At 51.4% G+C, this 16,287-nt stretch overlaps 1 protein-coding gene across 1 annotated transcript in view; it reads left to right on the top strand.

Moving 5' to 3' along the window:
* LOC130706713 (cadherin-23-like) overlaps positions 1–15,353 on the top strand; it is a 210,677-nt gene extending 195,324 nt beyond the window's left edge. The window contains exons 10-11 of the mRNA XM_057539416.1: positions 13,204–13,316; positions 15,018–15,353. Coding sequence (XP_057395399.1) covers positions 13,204–13,316; positions 15,018–15,353 — 449 coding nt within the window. The remainder of the gene's footprint in view (positions 1–13,203; positions 13,317–15,017) is intronic.
* The last annotated feature ends 934 nt before the right edge of the window (positions 15,354–16,287 follow it).

Below are 16,287 nucleotides of genomic sequence, written 5' to 3'. Positions count from 1 at the left end.
TCAGCTCAACCACTTACCAGCCACGTGACTTGGGACAAATTTTTTTTACCTCTCACCTCAGTTTAGTAATCGATGAGGATTAAGCTGCAAAGGATGTGTCGAGTGCTGAGTTTCCTTCCTTCTCCAAAAGAATTTATAACAACTAATATTTACTGAGCACTTACTATGTGCTGAACTAAATAGATGCATTACCTGCTTTCGTCTTCCCACCAGCTCCATGAGACAACTATTACCCCTTCCCTTTAACAGCCAAGAAACCAAAACCCAGAGAGGGTAGGTAACTTGCCCACAGTCACACAGCTTATGAGGAATGATGCTGAGATTTTAGCCCTGGTCCTAGGCACTACAACATCTGCCCTTTTCAAAAAGATCTGATCCAGTTGAAAAAATGTTGATCCTCTGAACACCCTACCTTACCTGCCAGGTCAGCGTTTATTGGTCCTCGGGTAACCCAGATGGTATGTCAGGCCGTGCATCCTTGGCTAAGCGCTCATAGACAACCATGGACTCCTAAAACTGAAAGAGTCCGTGGGGACTTCCAGGTTCCCTGAATCCCCAAGCCCCCAACCCCATCCCTCAGGGCCCCTTCTGGGGGTCAGGGGGGTGCCGAGTGAGCTGGACTCCAGCATAGCCCCCTCATCTGCTTCAGCCAGGGCAGCTAGCTCTGGTTTTGGTTGTTTTATATACTGGGATTCTGGAGAAGATTTTGTCTGATTAAAGGATTTGCCACTAAAACAAAGAAATTTGAAAACCACTGCCATAGAAAAGCCCCCTCTTTTTTAAACAGGAGAGGACCCTGAGGCCCAGAGAGGTAAAGTAACTTGCCCGGGATCACCAGCTATCCTCCTGAGCCCAGGCAGACCTCCCTCCTCTCTTCAGGACTCAGCAGGGACCAGATTGAGGGGGGCTTCTCAGCCCTCAGGGAGCCCCTCAAGGTCAGTTGTCTGGGCCGCTTCTGCCAGTTGGTAGCCAGTTTCTATGAAGATAACTGTGTCTGAGGCTGGCTCCCTGAACCTCGTCCGACCACATCTATTTCTGGGCCGCGGAGCCCTGACAGAGCACAATTTGATTCATAAATTACCCAGCTCAAGGTGTGTGTGATGGGCTCTCCTTCCCAGATTTGAAAGTCATTCACTCTGGAACTTGCGGTACTTGGGGCTGAAGGAGGGGCAGCTGTGGGTTCAGCACTCAGGGAAGGAAAGTGGCAGGGGAGCTGAGGGGACGCGGGGATTCAGGGAGCATCGCTCTGTGCCAGCTCCGTGCTTGTCGTCTCACTGAATCCTCCCAGCCACCACAGGAGACACCTTCTATTATTATCATCCCTATTTGGCAGGTGAGGAAACTGAGGCTCATAGAGGTGAGGTCACTTGCCCAAAGTCACGTGGCTGGAAGTAGCAGAGCTAGGATTCAAACTCAGGGCTCTCCGATCCCGACATTTTTCCCAGTCACGATGATGGCAAGCCAAGGAACTGAACAAGCAGCATTTAGGGGAAGAGGTTAGACCCTGGGAAATAGGATTGGAAGGGAAGGTTCAGGAGTGCCGAGCCTCCTCTTCCACCAGGTTCAGTGTGCACCGACAGCTGGCGTTGCACCCCACCCTGCCCCTCTTCGCCAGTCTTTCTTGTCTAACATCATTCAATTCCAGGCACTGCTTTGTTCCACCTGCCCCAGGCATCAGGTTCACTATCCTTGACACATACCCAGCATAGGCTCAGCACTTTACAGTTTGTAAAGCATTTTCTGGTCCCTTATCCCACTGAACCTCCAAATAGCCAAGTGAATAGGACAGGTATTCTCATCCCCAATGAGGAAACTGAGGCCCAGAGAGGACCACAAGCCCACAAGCGTGCATCTAGTCAGGTCCTTTATGAGTTCTTCAGTCAGCTTCTTTATATATATGCTTTGTCCTTCCCCCGGGGGTGGCCAGTCTTCCCGCTTAGATGGTGGGTTCCCTGGGGGCATTACCCATCACCCGCCCCCACCCCGTGCCTCATTAGAGAGGCCTTATAGTGTGGTAGGTGGTCTCTGGTGCCCCACTCCCCAAGAAGCCCAATCCCCTGGGCCTGCCTTTCCCGTGTCTCAGTGCTGGATCCGTGCAGGGGTGATGGCCCCACCAGGATGACAGACAGCACATACCCGCCTTCGTGCTTCCTTCTCCTTGGGCATCTGATCATCCTCTTTGTTTTCTTAAGAAAACCATCCTCCTTCCCCCCTCGCACTCCCCCTTTGGGACAAGGTCTTTCAGATCATCAAATATCAAACGCTTCTTATGCGCAGGCTGAGATGGCTTTATCGGAGCCTGTAAATCTCCCAGAGCCCTGACACTCTCTTGAATGCCAAGCCTCAGGTGAATTATGTGGGCCGGTCTGGGGACCCAGTGCACCTCAGCGCCCACTCTTGGCCCAAGGAGGGGCTCCTGCTGAGGCTGCGCATGGGTGTTCTGGGCCCACCTGCCCGGGGTCCTGGAGGTAACCAGCCTCCAGTCAAGTGAGCAAGTCAGCCTTTTTTTCCCTTCTCCTCACCTTTTTCTTCTCCTGGCCAGTCTCTGGCCCCCAGAGCCAAGGGAGCGCCAGCCCCACCCAGCAGAGACCACGGCAGCTAGGAGGGCCATTTGAGACCCAAAAGACCCAGGTTCTAATGCCAGCCTGGTCACTAAGTAACCAGGTGTTCTTAGACATGTCACTTCCCTGACTGAGCCTCAGTTAACTCATCTGATAGCAGTGCTGGTCTTGCAGGGTGTCTTGAGAATCCAGTGAGCTCAGAATTGCTCTGCCAACGGGCAGAAGCATGCATCTTCCCTGTCTCTTGGGGGCAGCCTGGTGTGTGAACTAAGCCTCCAGGCTCTGGAGTTAGACAGACTTGAATCCTGGTTCTGCCACTTACTGGTAGTGTGACTTTAGGCAAATCACTTAATTTCTCTGTGCCTTGGTTTTCTCACCTGTAAAATGGGAATAACAATGATGATGATGATGATGATGATGGTGATGATGATGATGATGATGCCACCTGGCATGTGGAGTTGCCGTGACGAGTAATTGACCAATACATGGGAAGTGCTCAGAAGCCACAGTAAGTGGCCCTGGTTATTGCTCCTTTTCTCACTGCCATCACCCAGTCCATGCTCTCATCACCAACAGGCCTTCCTGCCTCCAGGGCCTCCCCACGGCTGTGGACAAAAATCCAAACTACTTCCCTGGCATTCAAGGGTCCTGCCTCCTGGCATCAGCCACACCTGATACCACTTCGTGTGAACTCCGCTTGTCCCACTGGCTCCCCACTTTGGAAGTGATTGTCCCCTCCAGCCCTTTGCTCAGAATGCCCTCCGCCTCTCCATACTGACCCAAACCCAGCCCTCCAAGGCCTGGCGGAGGATCCCCTGCCCCAGGCCCCGTGAGCTTCCTCGCCTAGATCGATGCCACCGGGGCGCAGAGACCTTATCTTTTGCTCTTCAGACTCTCCAGTACCTTGCAAACTGTTCTTTGAGTAAATCCCTTCCTTCATCCGGCTGAGGTAGCAGTGACCATGGCGGGAAAGGTCCCTGTCCTCAGGGAGATTAAATTCAGCAAATTATTGTCAGTCATGGTGGTAACCCAGGTAGAGAAAGAATTACTCATTAAAGTGAATCCGTTTCCAAATCAGCCCACATCTAGCACCAACTTAGAACACATAGACACACATCATCAAATATTGGGGGGTTTTTGGTGGTAAATATACATAACATAAAATTTACCACTTTAACGTGGCATTACATATACTCACAATGTTGTACACCCATCACCACTATCGAGTTCTAGAACTTCGGGGATTACTCTTTAAGGTACTTATATTAATTCTTTTTACAAATATAATTCACATAAATCAAAAAGGAAACATTGAAATGGCTCTAGAACAACGGCTCTCAACCAGGAATGATTTTGGCCCCCTCAACCCTCACCGCGGGGAACGTTTGGCAATGGTCTGAAGATTTATTGGTTGTCACAACTGGGAGAAGGGGTGCTCCTGGTTTCTAGTGGCTAGAGGGTAAGGATTCTGCTAACCGCCCCACAATGCACGGAGCAGTCTCCCACAGCAGAGAATTTTCCAGCCCAAACGTCATGGGAAGCTGAGGTTGAGAAGCACTGCTGTCACATCACTACTTGGAGATCATTTTTGTTAACATTTTGTCAACATTTCATTCCTTTTTCTATATATATATATTTTTAAGCAACAACAAAAAATGTGCCTTATGGAACTATGCTATTTTATGACTCCTTTGGGGGGAAAATGTCTGAAACATATATCTTTCAAGTCACAAACTTCTCTTTGCAACATTATTTTTAGTGGATGACCGAATTTCATATCATAACGTAATTAATCCCTATTGTTGGACATTTAGGTTGTTGCCAGTTTTCCTTAGTAAACAGCACCACGGTGAAAATCCTGGGAGCTGCACCTGTGGGCACACCCTGATTATTCCCTTTGGAGAAATTCGCCTGGTTACAGAGTAAAGGTTTTTCAGGAAATCAGGAGGTTCTGATCGCAGCCCTGGCCCCTGGCAATGTCTTGCTGATCCCCATTAAAGTGTCGTCAGAGGACCAGGGGCCGCCTCTCCCTATAGGTGGGGAGCTGGATGCTGCTGTAGGTGAGGGGGCCTGGCTTGACCCTTAGCAACCCTAACATAATAGGCTTTACTATCCTTGGCTACTCAGGTTAATGTTTCATAACTTGGAGCCAGATTAGTCAGAGTCCGGTCTGTGGTCTTATTACGAGAGGTGATCATTTATTGGTGTACTTGAGCTTGATGAAAACTGTCGTCTGGTGAAACACCTACAAGACAAGCAGACTGCAATTCCCACCTGCTTGCGGGGGGCTCAAAGATCGTCTTTCCCTGACTGGTCGGTAATAACTGTAATTAACAAGATGCACTCAGCTCAAACAAACATGTCACTGTGGTAGATTGGGTGTGATAGTCCCAGTTGGAATTGCTAATTGGCTGACTCTTCCTCATAGCCCTGGTGCAGTTATGGTCTCTGTGATGTGTGACATTTTAAGTCACCCTGGTACCATTCTGTCCTGTAACCTTCTACACTAGCCTCAGAATGGTGCCCTGACACCTCTGCTGCAGCCCATGCATCGTTCAAAAGCCTTCGTGCAGCACCTACTATGTATCACCAGGGGCACTTGGAGAAACCGGTCCCTGCACTCCTAGGGCTTATATTCCAGTGTGGGGAGACAGACAGTAAGCAAACACATTAACAGATGAAAAGAGATGTTCAGAAAGTGGAAGTGGTTTGAAGGAAGTAAAACAAGATAAGGGAGAAGAGAGTGATGAGGGTGAGAGTAGGATGGTGGGGTGACTAGAGAGGGCTCCTTTGAGGCCCCCTCAAAGCTCACCACCACCTTTGAGCTGAGACCTGAATGCAGACAAGGCACCCACCGAGATCTGCAGGGTGAGCATTCCAGGCAGCTTCAGGGAAAGCTTTGGAGAGGGGATAGGCCTAATCTGCCCCCTCCCTGATGGTCCTTAGGAGGGGCAACAAGCTCTCAGCCTGCATCTCCTTCTCTGATTGAAAGCCAAGGTAACCCACACCGCTGGTTGCCATATGTTGGTCACAGAGCTGTTCAATGCGGCCCAGCCCAGGTGCCACCTGGGACTTGGCCCCCTTTGTCAACAGGCAGCTAAGTAACAATTTTTAATTCATAAGATATCTTGCCCAAAGCCCATATCTCAGGCTGACTCCCAATTTTCATTATGCGGTGATACAGTCTGTACCAGTCCGAATTATATGGCTCCACCGGACAGTGATGGGCCTGCAGCCCAGCTTGTCCCACTGGCCCAGGCGGCATACCCAGCACACACGTTGCTGTTTAACAGCTACCCCTGGTGGGGGGGGGGGGCAGGGGGAATCCAGGGGCCCCTGGGTAGGACATGACCTCTTTAGCTTAGTGAGAGCTGAGTTTAACTCCTTGTTATACCCCTTGCTATGACCTAGAACCAGTTATTCTCTGTGCCTTAGTTTTTTCATCTGGAAAATGGGGATAATTGTACCTACCTCATGGGAGCTTTGTGAAAATTGAAATATATTGTGTTGGCCAAAAGTTCATTCATGTTTTTCGTAACATCCTATATAAATATACAAAAAAAAAAACCTTTGCACAGCGCCAGGCACAATGCATGTTGGATATTGTGGGGAGAGCCCCTCCTGACTCATTCTGGATAAGATGGGCCATAGTTGGGGCTAACCTGGTCCAATTCTTGTATTCAGAAAACAGGCATAACAGGGAAAGAAGGGACGGGAACCAAGACAGGCACCACTGTAGGTGCTTTACATACATGATCACGCCTGATCCTCACACAGTCCCGTGAGGTGGGAGCTGTTATCCACACTTTACAGATGAGGGGTTTGGCTCAAAGGAATTCACAATTTGCAGGAGGTCTCACAGCAGGTAACTGGCAGATCTGTTGTTGGTGCTTAGGTCTTTTTTGCATCCTTCGAGTTCACGCACAGTAAGCAGTCTTCACTAGGGTGCTGATGTAACAGACTCCTGGCAGAGACTATGGCTGAAAGAGGGAGCACCAGGGGGAAGGGGGTACATATCCCAGTTCTGCTCACTCCCCTGGGGAGGATCCCTGGCCCTGGCCCTGGGGAGGGCCGGGTAACCGAGTCAGAGGCCAGGTGAGGGATCAGGGTCCCACTAGTCCTCTCATCCATTCAGCAACTAGCATTTGAGTAGAATGATAGTTGGGCCCAGAAGACCAACTAGATCATGAGCACCTCATAAGCATGGCATTTTTTTCTTCTTTTCTCAACCCCATGGCCCAGCATGGCCAGACCCAGGGTATGCCCGCACTTAGTGTGTGCTCACTGACCCTTCCTAATCCCTATGGGGGGGGGCAAGAACCTTCAGGCCATCCAACAGATAGGTAATGAGCATTGTTCTGGGTACCATGGGGACAGAAGCATGGCACCCTAGCCGTTACCCTCGAGGCGACGCTGGGTCTCTGGATGTGAGAACCGAGGAGGCCCCACAGCACAGGGCTATTCTGAGGGTGCCAGCCCAGCTCTGGGGCTCAGTGGAGTGAGAGAGGGCGCAGCCTCCAGGACTGGCTTCCTGAGGCTGGTGACATTGGTAATGGACCTTAAGAACAGACAGGACCAAGGTGGGAGCCATTGGTTTTCCTTTAACTTGGGGGCAGCAAGAGTGGTTGCTGTCAGCCCAGCGGAGCAGACAAAGCAATTGAAAGTCATCAGCCTGTGTTCCCACACGCACCATCAGCCACTCACTAAACTGCTTTTCGCCCAGACCCAGCTCTGCCATGGGTCAAGATGCTGCCGGGCGAGATAACAAGGGGACAAGATGTGGGAGTGATGAGATTTGGCAGGGGCGCCTGGGGAAGGAGAGAGCCTGCTAGCCTTGAAGGAAGGAGGAGGTGGGAGGGTGAGCCCTCAAGGCCCAAAGAGAGAGCCACCCCCCTGCTCTCCAAGTCTGACCATCTACCCTCACCTTCACACCCTCCAATCTAGTTCCCCTCTCCCTCTGCCTTTGACCATCTATGAAACAGAAGCCCTTTGCTTGACTCTGCTGCGCCCTCTAGCCACCACTCGGCCTCTCTCCCTGTTTATTACACCAAACTCCGGGCAGCAGCACCTGTACTAACAGTCCCCAGGGCTCCCCTCAGCCACTGTATCTCACAGTCTGACCTCCAGGGGCATCTGAAGATCCAAATGGGGGACCTTCGCCAGATCTTCCTTATCCTGAGCCTGTCTCGGCACTGTTTGAGCCTGTCAACCATCTCTTTCTCAGAACTTCCCCCTTCGCCTGCCTCTGGGCACCTGGCTCTATACTGGTTTCCCATCTGCCTCTCTGACCACTGCCTTTCTATCTACATTTTCCTGTGCATCACTGGAGCCATAGGTCTGCCCTAAAGGCCGGCTTGCCAGTGCCTTATATATGTCACCACCTTTGTGCTGACAGCCCCTGTCTTCCCACTCTAGTCCCCATCCACCCCTCCCCTCCAGCTCCTGGAGGACATCGCCACGTGGACATTCTGCTGCTACATAAAACTCTATCATTTTATGAGGAATTTACCTAGAACTTTTCAGAACGTAGAGAGTTTTTAACTAGGACTCCCTCTTGAGAAAAAAGCAACTTATTTGCCACCTCATTCTATGAAGGATGACAGTCTCTTATTTGTCTCGCCCTGTTCCTTGTCCCTTAGCACCGGGCCAGGTACAGAGTGGGTGCAAACCTGTGTGTAGGGCAAACACCTGCAGGGAGAAAAAGAGAGGCGTAAATCTCACTCCAGGCCAGCCACTCACCAGCCATGTGACCTTGAGCAAGTTATTTAACTTCTCTGAGCCTGCTTCCTCACATGTAACACAGGGCGTCTTCTTCTAAAGTTATTGTGAAGACTGAGTAATATAATTGTGCAAACATCTTAGCTCAGTGCCTGGCACAGGGAAGTGTTCAACAAACTGTTAACTACTATTTTTTAATAAACAGGGGAAAGAGGGCTGTGACTTCCCTTCAGCAGCCTTTTGTGCTTTTGCAGACTTGATTCACATCTTCTCAACCTCCCTCTTGCAAATATGAAGAGGTCTCGATGCCTGAAGCTCCTGGAGGATGTGGCTGTCCCACAAGAGAACCAGCAGAGCTAGGAATGACCTGCTTCTTCCCTTGTGTGAACACTTTAAGTCACCAGTTCCCAGAAGTCTTAGGGTGCTCAAGGTGCAGCCTCACTCCCTGCAAGGACCCCTCCCCTACCAGGTACATCCCCTAGGACAGCACCTGTCGACCCAGGGAAAGCAGCTGCCCTTCTGCTCAGCAGTGGGGGCTGAACAGGTGAAAGGCATCCCCCGGTGAGCCACCCCCAGCCCCCTGGTCCCCATGGGACTTGGATAAAGAGTGTCTGGGAAACCAGAGGGATGGCAGGGTGGTATCAGTTTCCAGGATAGCAGAGAAACTTATGTGTATGGTTTCCAAGCCCACGGCCCCCCGGGGGAGGGAGGATGGTGGGAGAGGAGTGATAAAGGAGGGAAGCAAGGAACTGGTGACCCACCCCGAGGCCGGAACCCTGGGTGCGCTGCCCTGTGGACCTGAGGGTTTTGTTCTCAGCCTTGGCCTCAGGGCTGCCGCCTTGTACATCTGGGCCCTTGGTTGTGAGGCTCTCCTGGCAAGAGGATGGGTTGGCTTAGTGGTCCCGCTGGGCGAAAGCTCTAGGCACAGGCTCCTGTGGTGGGGGTGGGTGGAGGAGACGGTCCATGGTGCTGTCTTGGTGCAGGACAGGCGGCCAACATTTATTGAGAGGTTCCTATGTGCCAGACACTGTATTAATTCATTTAATCCTCACAGCAACACTCTGGGGTGGGTACTATTATTACTCCCATTTTATCGACGAGGAAACTGAGGCCCAGATATGTAACTTGACCAAGGTGACCCAGCTAGCTAGTAGCAGAGCCATGATTGGAACTCAGGGCATAACTGCTTCTCTGTTCCACGTTGCTTTCCTTCAGGGGCCTTAGCTTAGCAAGTTCTTATACACTCAATAGTGTGATTTTATTCTGAATGCAGATCTTTCGTGTGAGACTGAAGGCATGAACCTTGCCTGCTTTTCTCTGCTGATTCTCTAGCATTTTGCACAAAGTAGGTGCTTGATATGAACTGGAATGAATGAGTGATCTGATAAGTCAATCAGTCTTTGAATGAGACCTGCCCTGCTTGGGGCACAGGGCTCACCTCCTGTCCCTGCCCAAGCCAGCATCCCAGTGAGTGCTCATGTTGCCATGGTGACAGTAGGAATATCAGAGGCAGTGACTCACTTAGATGGCCTTGTCAGCTCCCTGGGTGTAACCCTTTCTGACTGTTGGTCCTGGCAGTTAGTCACTCGTACTTTGCAGGAGGCTGAGAGGTGAACTCTCCACACAGATAGATGTGTGAAAAAGAATGTGTTTGTGTGTGTGTGTGCACATGTGTGTGTGTGTTGGGGGGAGGGTCCTTGAGTTTGAATTTGTACCAGTTGAGGGGTATTTGCCTGCAGGTTGGTTGGAGAAGGTGCCTAGGCTGGGAGAGGGGTATTTTATGTTCTGGGGACAGACTCGGAGTTGGGGATGGGCAGTGTGGCCATGAGTAGGGCAAAGGTGCTGAGTGCGGGACCCAACTGAGTTTGCCAGGGGAGATAACCTTATTTTCCAAACTGAAAACCACAGCACATCGTTCGACAAGAGGCTTCTGGTTTGTGAATGATTTATAGGAAAAAACTGGCAAAGATAAAAGTTGAATCACATGTAAACATTGATTGCTTCCTTTATTGGGAAGAATAAATTTATATGAAACTCTGGAATGATGGGATGCCGGACAGGGGCGCTGAGGAGGCGGGGCCCATGCCTGTGTGTGTGGTGGTGGGGAAGAGGGTGTGAGAGGCAAGAGGCTGGAGGTCTTGCCTTAGGGCAGCCCTGCAGCTCAGCGTTTAGGGGCTCTGAGGACCCGGCCCCTAAAGCACCCTGCGCTGTCCATGCTTCAGCCACCTCAGCACTGATCACCCTGTCACGGGCATACCTGGTTGAGGGCTACATCCTCCACCGGAAGGTGTCCCAGGTACATTGTAGGAGCTCAATAATTGTTCGCTGCCTGGATTAGCTAATGATGAGCAGATGAAAGCACATGTCCTCTTGTTTCCCCAGCAGCAGAATTCCTAGCTAAAAAAACTCCTTTATATTCATGCATGTGTATGCCTCCTTGCAACTCTTTCCTCCCCACTCCACAAGGGCAGCTGTACAAAAGCCCGCAGGAGGGTACCCAGGCTGCAGGACGCAGGCTTAGGCAAGGTGGAGGCTGGAGTGACGTCCCCTCCCTGGCCTGGCCCAGGTCAGAGTCTCCAAAGCCCACAGTCTGAGAGCGACGTGAGACCCGGCCGGGCTCTGCAGTCAGCAGCCTCTCCCCTGCCCCAGACAACCTCTGCAGTGGGCTGGGAGTGGGCCACCTTGCCGGCCAGCACAGGGGGGCTGAGAACGGCCCCTGCCTCAGAGTCTAAAGTTAGAGAAGGACGTTGTCTCCCCTCTACTTTTGCCCTAGTTAATCCAAGAGAGGATACGAGCCTGTGTGCGGATCCCTTTAGAGCCGGGGAAGGGGCGGAGCGGGGAGATACAGCAGCTTCCATGGGCAATCCTGGGGTGCACCTTGTGTGTTGGAGGCCTGGATGTTAGTTCCCGCCTATGGAATACATGTCCATCCAACCCCTTCCCCAATCCCGCCTGTCTTCCACGGTCCAGCTCAAACAACATTTATGAAGTACTTATTTTGTGCCGGGAACTGTTCGAAGCCTGTACATGTGTATATATTTTTTCTCATGCATTTAATTCTCATAACCCTATGAGATAGATCCATTATTATCCTCATTTCACAAATGAAGAGACCAGGATGCAAAGCGGTTAGATAAGTTGCCCAAGGTCACAGAGCTAGACAGTGGTGTAAGGAATTAATGTCACCTCCTCCATGAAGCATTCCTTCTTTGAGCCTTCCTGTGTGTGAACAGCCTCTCCCTGCTGTGAACTGAGATGCTGATTCTTGTGGGTGTCAGAGCTCCCTTACGAGGCTGTAAGTGCTTCAGCGTCAGAAATCCTGGCAGAGTGACCTCTGCGTCCCCCACAGCACCAAGCACAGGGCCTGGCCATAGGACAACCCGTCCAGGGGACTGCTGAATATGTGAATGAATGGCAGTGAGCGAGCGAGTATTTGAATGAACCAACACACTGGTTAATGAGGAGGAGAGGGGAGTGGAATTGAGGGTTTCCCAGTGAACTCACAGCCTGATGAGAAGGGCACAGGGGCAAGTATGGGGGCCCAGGTGGGCTGGAAGCAGCCATCCTTCAGGAACATGCTTGCCACTGTGTGCCCGCCATTATCCAGGTACCTTGAGGAATGGTCGTGAAAGTCCCCCATCTTCAGGGGACTTTTAGGCTGGGTGAAAGGAGCACATTAACACACGGGAAGCAACTGGGGAACAAACAGAGCAGCAGCTACTGCCTGTAGGGCCCGAGTTGTAAGCGAGAGAGATTAGGACCATCTTCCTGGAGCAAGAGGAGGAGGGGCTGGCACTGGGTGGGAGGAAGGGCGGCGAAGCCGAGAGGCAAGGCGAACGATGAAAGACAGGAGGCAGGAATGGATCTGGGGAAACTGCGGAAGCCACCGTGAGGGCCGGGTACCTGTGGGGCAGCATAAGACAAAGCTGGTGGGTGAGAGAGGGGTGGGGTACATTTGAGCCAGTGCCATTTGTGCGTGATTTTTGCCAGTACTTTAAATACATATTTTAAATTTTAATAAATACTTCTAAAATTGAATTTTGTTTTTAACTTATATTTATCGTAAAAGGAAACTTTATATCACTGCCATACAGAAAAGTAGAGTAAAATAGAATAGACTAGAAAGAACAGAATAGAATAGGAAATGATCGTAAAAATAAGCACAAGGGGAACAAAACAAGGCTACTGCCTTAGTCCACTGTGGCTGCCGTAACAAAATACCACAGACTAGGTGGGTTATACACAGTAGAAATTTATTTCTCACAGTTCTGGAGGCTGGAAGTCCGAGATCAGGGTGTCAGCACAGTCGGGTGAGGGCCCTCCTCCTGGTTCAGGTGGCGCCTTTTTGCTGAATCCTCATACGGTGGAAGGGGCAAGGGAGCTCTGCAGCGTCTCTTTTATAAGAGACGAGTCCCGTTCAGGATGGGTTCACCCTCATGACCTAAGCCCAAAAGCCCCACCTGCTAATGCCATCACCTTTGGAGGTTAGGATTTCACCATATGAATTCTGGGGGGGGCACAAATATTCAGACATAGCAGTCACCGAGTCCTCACTGGGCACTGCTCCCTTTGAAAGGCTCTGAGCCTGAAACCTGCTCTCTCTCTGTTAAAAAGGAAAAGAAGCAAGTGTTAGACAGGCTGTTAAAGATATATAAGCACCAAACCAAGACTTTCTCCTTGACTCAGTCAGAGAGCCTTGAGGAAGATTGAATGGGCATAATGTTCTCATCCTGTGATTCAGGGCCATCTGCTACCTGGGCTATGTGCTCCTTTGTACCCCAGAGTTCTCTGCACTACTCCTGGAGCCAGCATTCATTTTAAGTTACTGATTAGTCCTTAATGTCCAGAGAGGAGCCCTGGCCCCAGCCCCATGTCCACCTGCCCTGGGCCCCAGTCACATCCTGAATTCTTCTCCCTCTTGCAGGGAATACCAACAGCATCTTTGCCCTGGATTACATCAGTGGGGCGCTGACCTTGAACGGCCTGCTGGACCGGGAGAACCCCCTGTACAGCCATGGCTTCATCCTGACTGTGAAGGTGAGAGTAGGCGGTGGGCACCTCCATCATGGGTAGAGGGGATGCCCATGCTGTGGTGCCCGCCTCCAGCGGTGCCCAGGCAGAGGGTCCAGGAGGCGGGTCACTTCTGTTCCCTTACCCTGCACTGATTCCCGGGGCTTGTGCCCAGGGCCCCTGTCAGAAAGGGCCAACGCTTGTCACATGTGGGCCTTGTCAGGGGCCCTCTGCTGGGCATTTCTCAGCCCTTATCGACAACTGCAGAGGATTGCAACTTTCATCTCCATTTCAGGGGTGAGGAGGCACAAGTGGGTGCACACCGCGTGGTCCCCTCTATTATCCCATGATTTCAAGTTCTAATATAGCCAACTCAGATTCTTAGGTTTACCTCATTTCTGGGGTTTTCTCCCATTTCTAATTCTTGTGGCTTCCCTGGGGCTATTACCTGGTTAGGAAACAGCAATGCAGCGGGCAGGGGGCAGAAGCTGTGGTGGTCCCCACCCAGGAAAGTGGGATGCAGCCATAGCCCCCTGCCCCCTGCAGCCCCCTGCCACTCATGATTGGTTTTAATTAAAATCAATAACTTGCTGAGGCATTCCCTGGGAAACCCATTTAGGGTACAGATGCTGCCTGGGCCAGAGGGGTCCTCCCCAGCCCCAACCTTCGATTGAGAGGAGGGGGTGGTACAAGGACTGAGGAGAGGGGCTCTGGGAAGGAGGCCCTTCCATTGGTGTGGGAAGGATGGTGCAGCCTGGCCCTTCATTGCTCTCCTTGACCTTGAGAAGGCCTGTGACAGCGATGGATTGATTAGCCCTGACTCGCCCACTGGCTCTGTCCTCTCTACCCGGATGTGCACATGCGGGTCAGCGGGGGAGGGCAAGCTAACACGTCCTTTCCCCCATCCGGAGCCAAGCCTGAGGCCCTCTCCCAGCCTCCCCTCCTGTCTCTGCTCCCTTCCTAAGGAGGCAGGCAGCTCCAATGGAGAGAGCTGCTCCCTAGTCCCAGCGCCAACTCACTGTGCAACCCTGAGCTCAGCTTTTCCATCTTTATATAAAATATAAGGATGAGTTCCCACACTTGGCTGTGAATCCAAATCCCTTGCGGAGCTGGTAAAAGATACCTAGTCCTGGGCCTCTTGCCCAGAGATTCTGGTTCAAAAGGTTGGCATGGGACTGGGAATGGGTATTTTGTGGCCCAAGGACTCTGGCCCAGAGACTGGGTGCCCAGGTGTCTGAGTCCATCTATTTCTGAGTCCAACCCAGACCTTCACAGTGCCTAGCACAGTGTTCAGTCCATAGCAGATGCTGAATTAAGTCTTGATTATCTGCTAGCACAAATGTTCTTGGCCTCAGTTTCATCATTTGCCAAATGAATAAAGACTCTCCCTTTGCCCCTAGATGAACCCCTAAATCTATCTTGTCTTCCCCACCCCACCTCATCCCCTTGGTTCTAGAATCCCACTGCCTGAGTTTGATACTTACTCTGGCTGTGTGTCCTTGTACAAGTTACTTAACCTCTCTGAGCTTCAGTTTCCCCATTGGTAATGGAGATCAGTAAAATAGGGATGCTAATGATAGAATCTTCCTCCTGGGGTTATGGTGAGGATTAGATGGGATAATTCACATAAGGCGCAGTGCCCAGCATTGAGAGAGCCCTGGTAAATGATGACTTTTATTGTGACTATGGCCACCTTCATCCCTGGGGTGTTTATTCCTCTATCTGCAGGGCACAGAGCTGAATGATGACCGCACCCCATCTGATGCCACAGTGACCACAACCTTCAACATCCTGGTGATTGACATCAATGACAATGCCCCAGAGTTCAACAGCTCCGAGTACAGCGTGGCCATCACTGAGCTGGCACAGGTCGGCTTTGCCCTCCCCCTCTTTATCCAGGTGGTGGACAAGGATGAGGTGAGTCCCAGAACGCATGGCCATCCAGCCCAGCACCCGGCCCGGGCTGTGCAACCCTGGAAGGGATGCCAGGGGTCACTGGGCTCCCAGGTCCCCATCTATAAAATAGAAACAAACATTGCTGCAGCCTCCCCTGCTATGTTCTGAGGATAAATAAGGCTGCAAAAATTAGTAGTCTCTAAACTTTTGGACCAACCCCCCTACACCCTGTAAAAAATGTTTGAGCACACACCCCCAATGTATAGTTCTATATTTAGAAATGTATATACATGACCATCATACTAACCTAGTATGTACATTTTAAAACATACACACAAAAAATATAAAATTTAAAAGGTAGAGGCTCTTGTATAAATGCTGACTTTGGAAAAGTCTTATTCCTGCTTTTGGGGTAATACTGACCCTGCCTTTTCCTTGCAAGGAGTGTAAGTGCCTTCCAGAGGATCCCAGGCCATAAAGAGACTCCAGAGGGTCCAGGACACCTGCATCCCCTTGCCCAAGGGCCAGCCAGGCTGAGGCCAATCTTAAGAGGGAGGGACATGGGCCACGGGTGAGAGGGAGCTCAAGAGGGACAGGAGGGAGGAGGCTCCGGCAGGGCTGCAGCTCCCGTGAGCCTAGCTACGCCCTGTGTCATTAGGCCAAGGGCCGGGCCTGGATGGGGCAACTTCCATCCCTTCAGGACCCTCTCAGCCTGCCTCCTCCCCTCCCCTCCCCTTGCCCTACCTCCCCTGCCCGTCAGCAGTCACAACCTTAATAGGATTTCTATTTATTACCGCTGCTCCCCTGGCCCACTCTGCTCAGGAATTCCATTAGGTTTTCCCGCCCGAGGTGTTCTCTGCAATTACTCCTCACACGTGGCCATACTGGCCTTGCTCCAGGCCTGGTTCCTCTTCACTTCCTGGCCCCTCTCCTGTCTCCTGTCAGCTTCTCTCAACTGGACACAGTCCCCCCAAGGACTCAGGTTCACAAGGGCAAGTTGGCCTGTGTGTGTGTGTGTGTGTGTGTGTGTGTGTGTATGGGCACAGTCACGTTTCTGTTCATGTGTGTACACATACGTGCGTGCACACATGCCTCCATCTCC

The sequence above is a fragment of the Balaenoptera acutorostrata genome, unplaced genomic scaffold (assembly GCF_949987535.1).
Source record: "Balaenoptera acutorostrata unplaced genomic scaffold, mBalAcu1.1 scaffold_320, whole genome shotgun sequence".
Taxonomy (NCBI): Eukaryota; Metazoa; Chordata; class Mammalia; order Artiodactyla; family Balaenopteridae; genus Balaenoptera; species Balaenoptera acutorostrata.
This window is presented reverse-complemented; position numbering and strand designations above follow the sequence as displayed.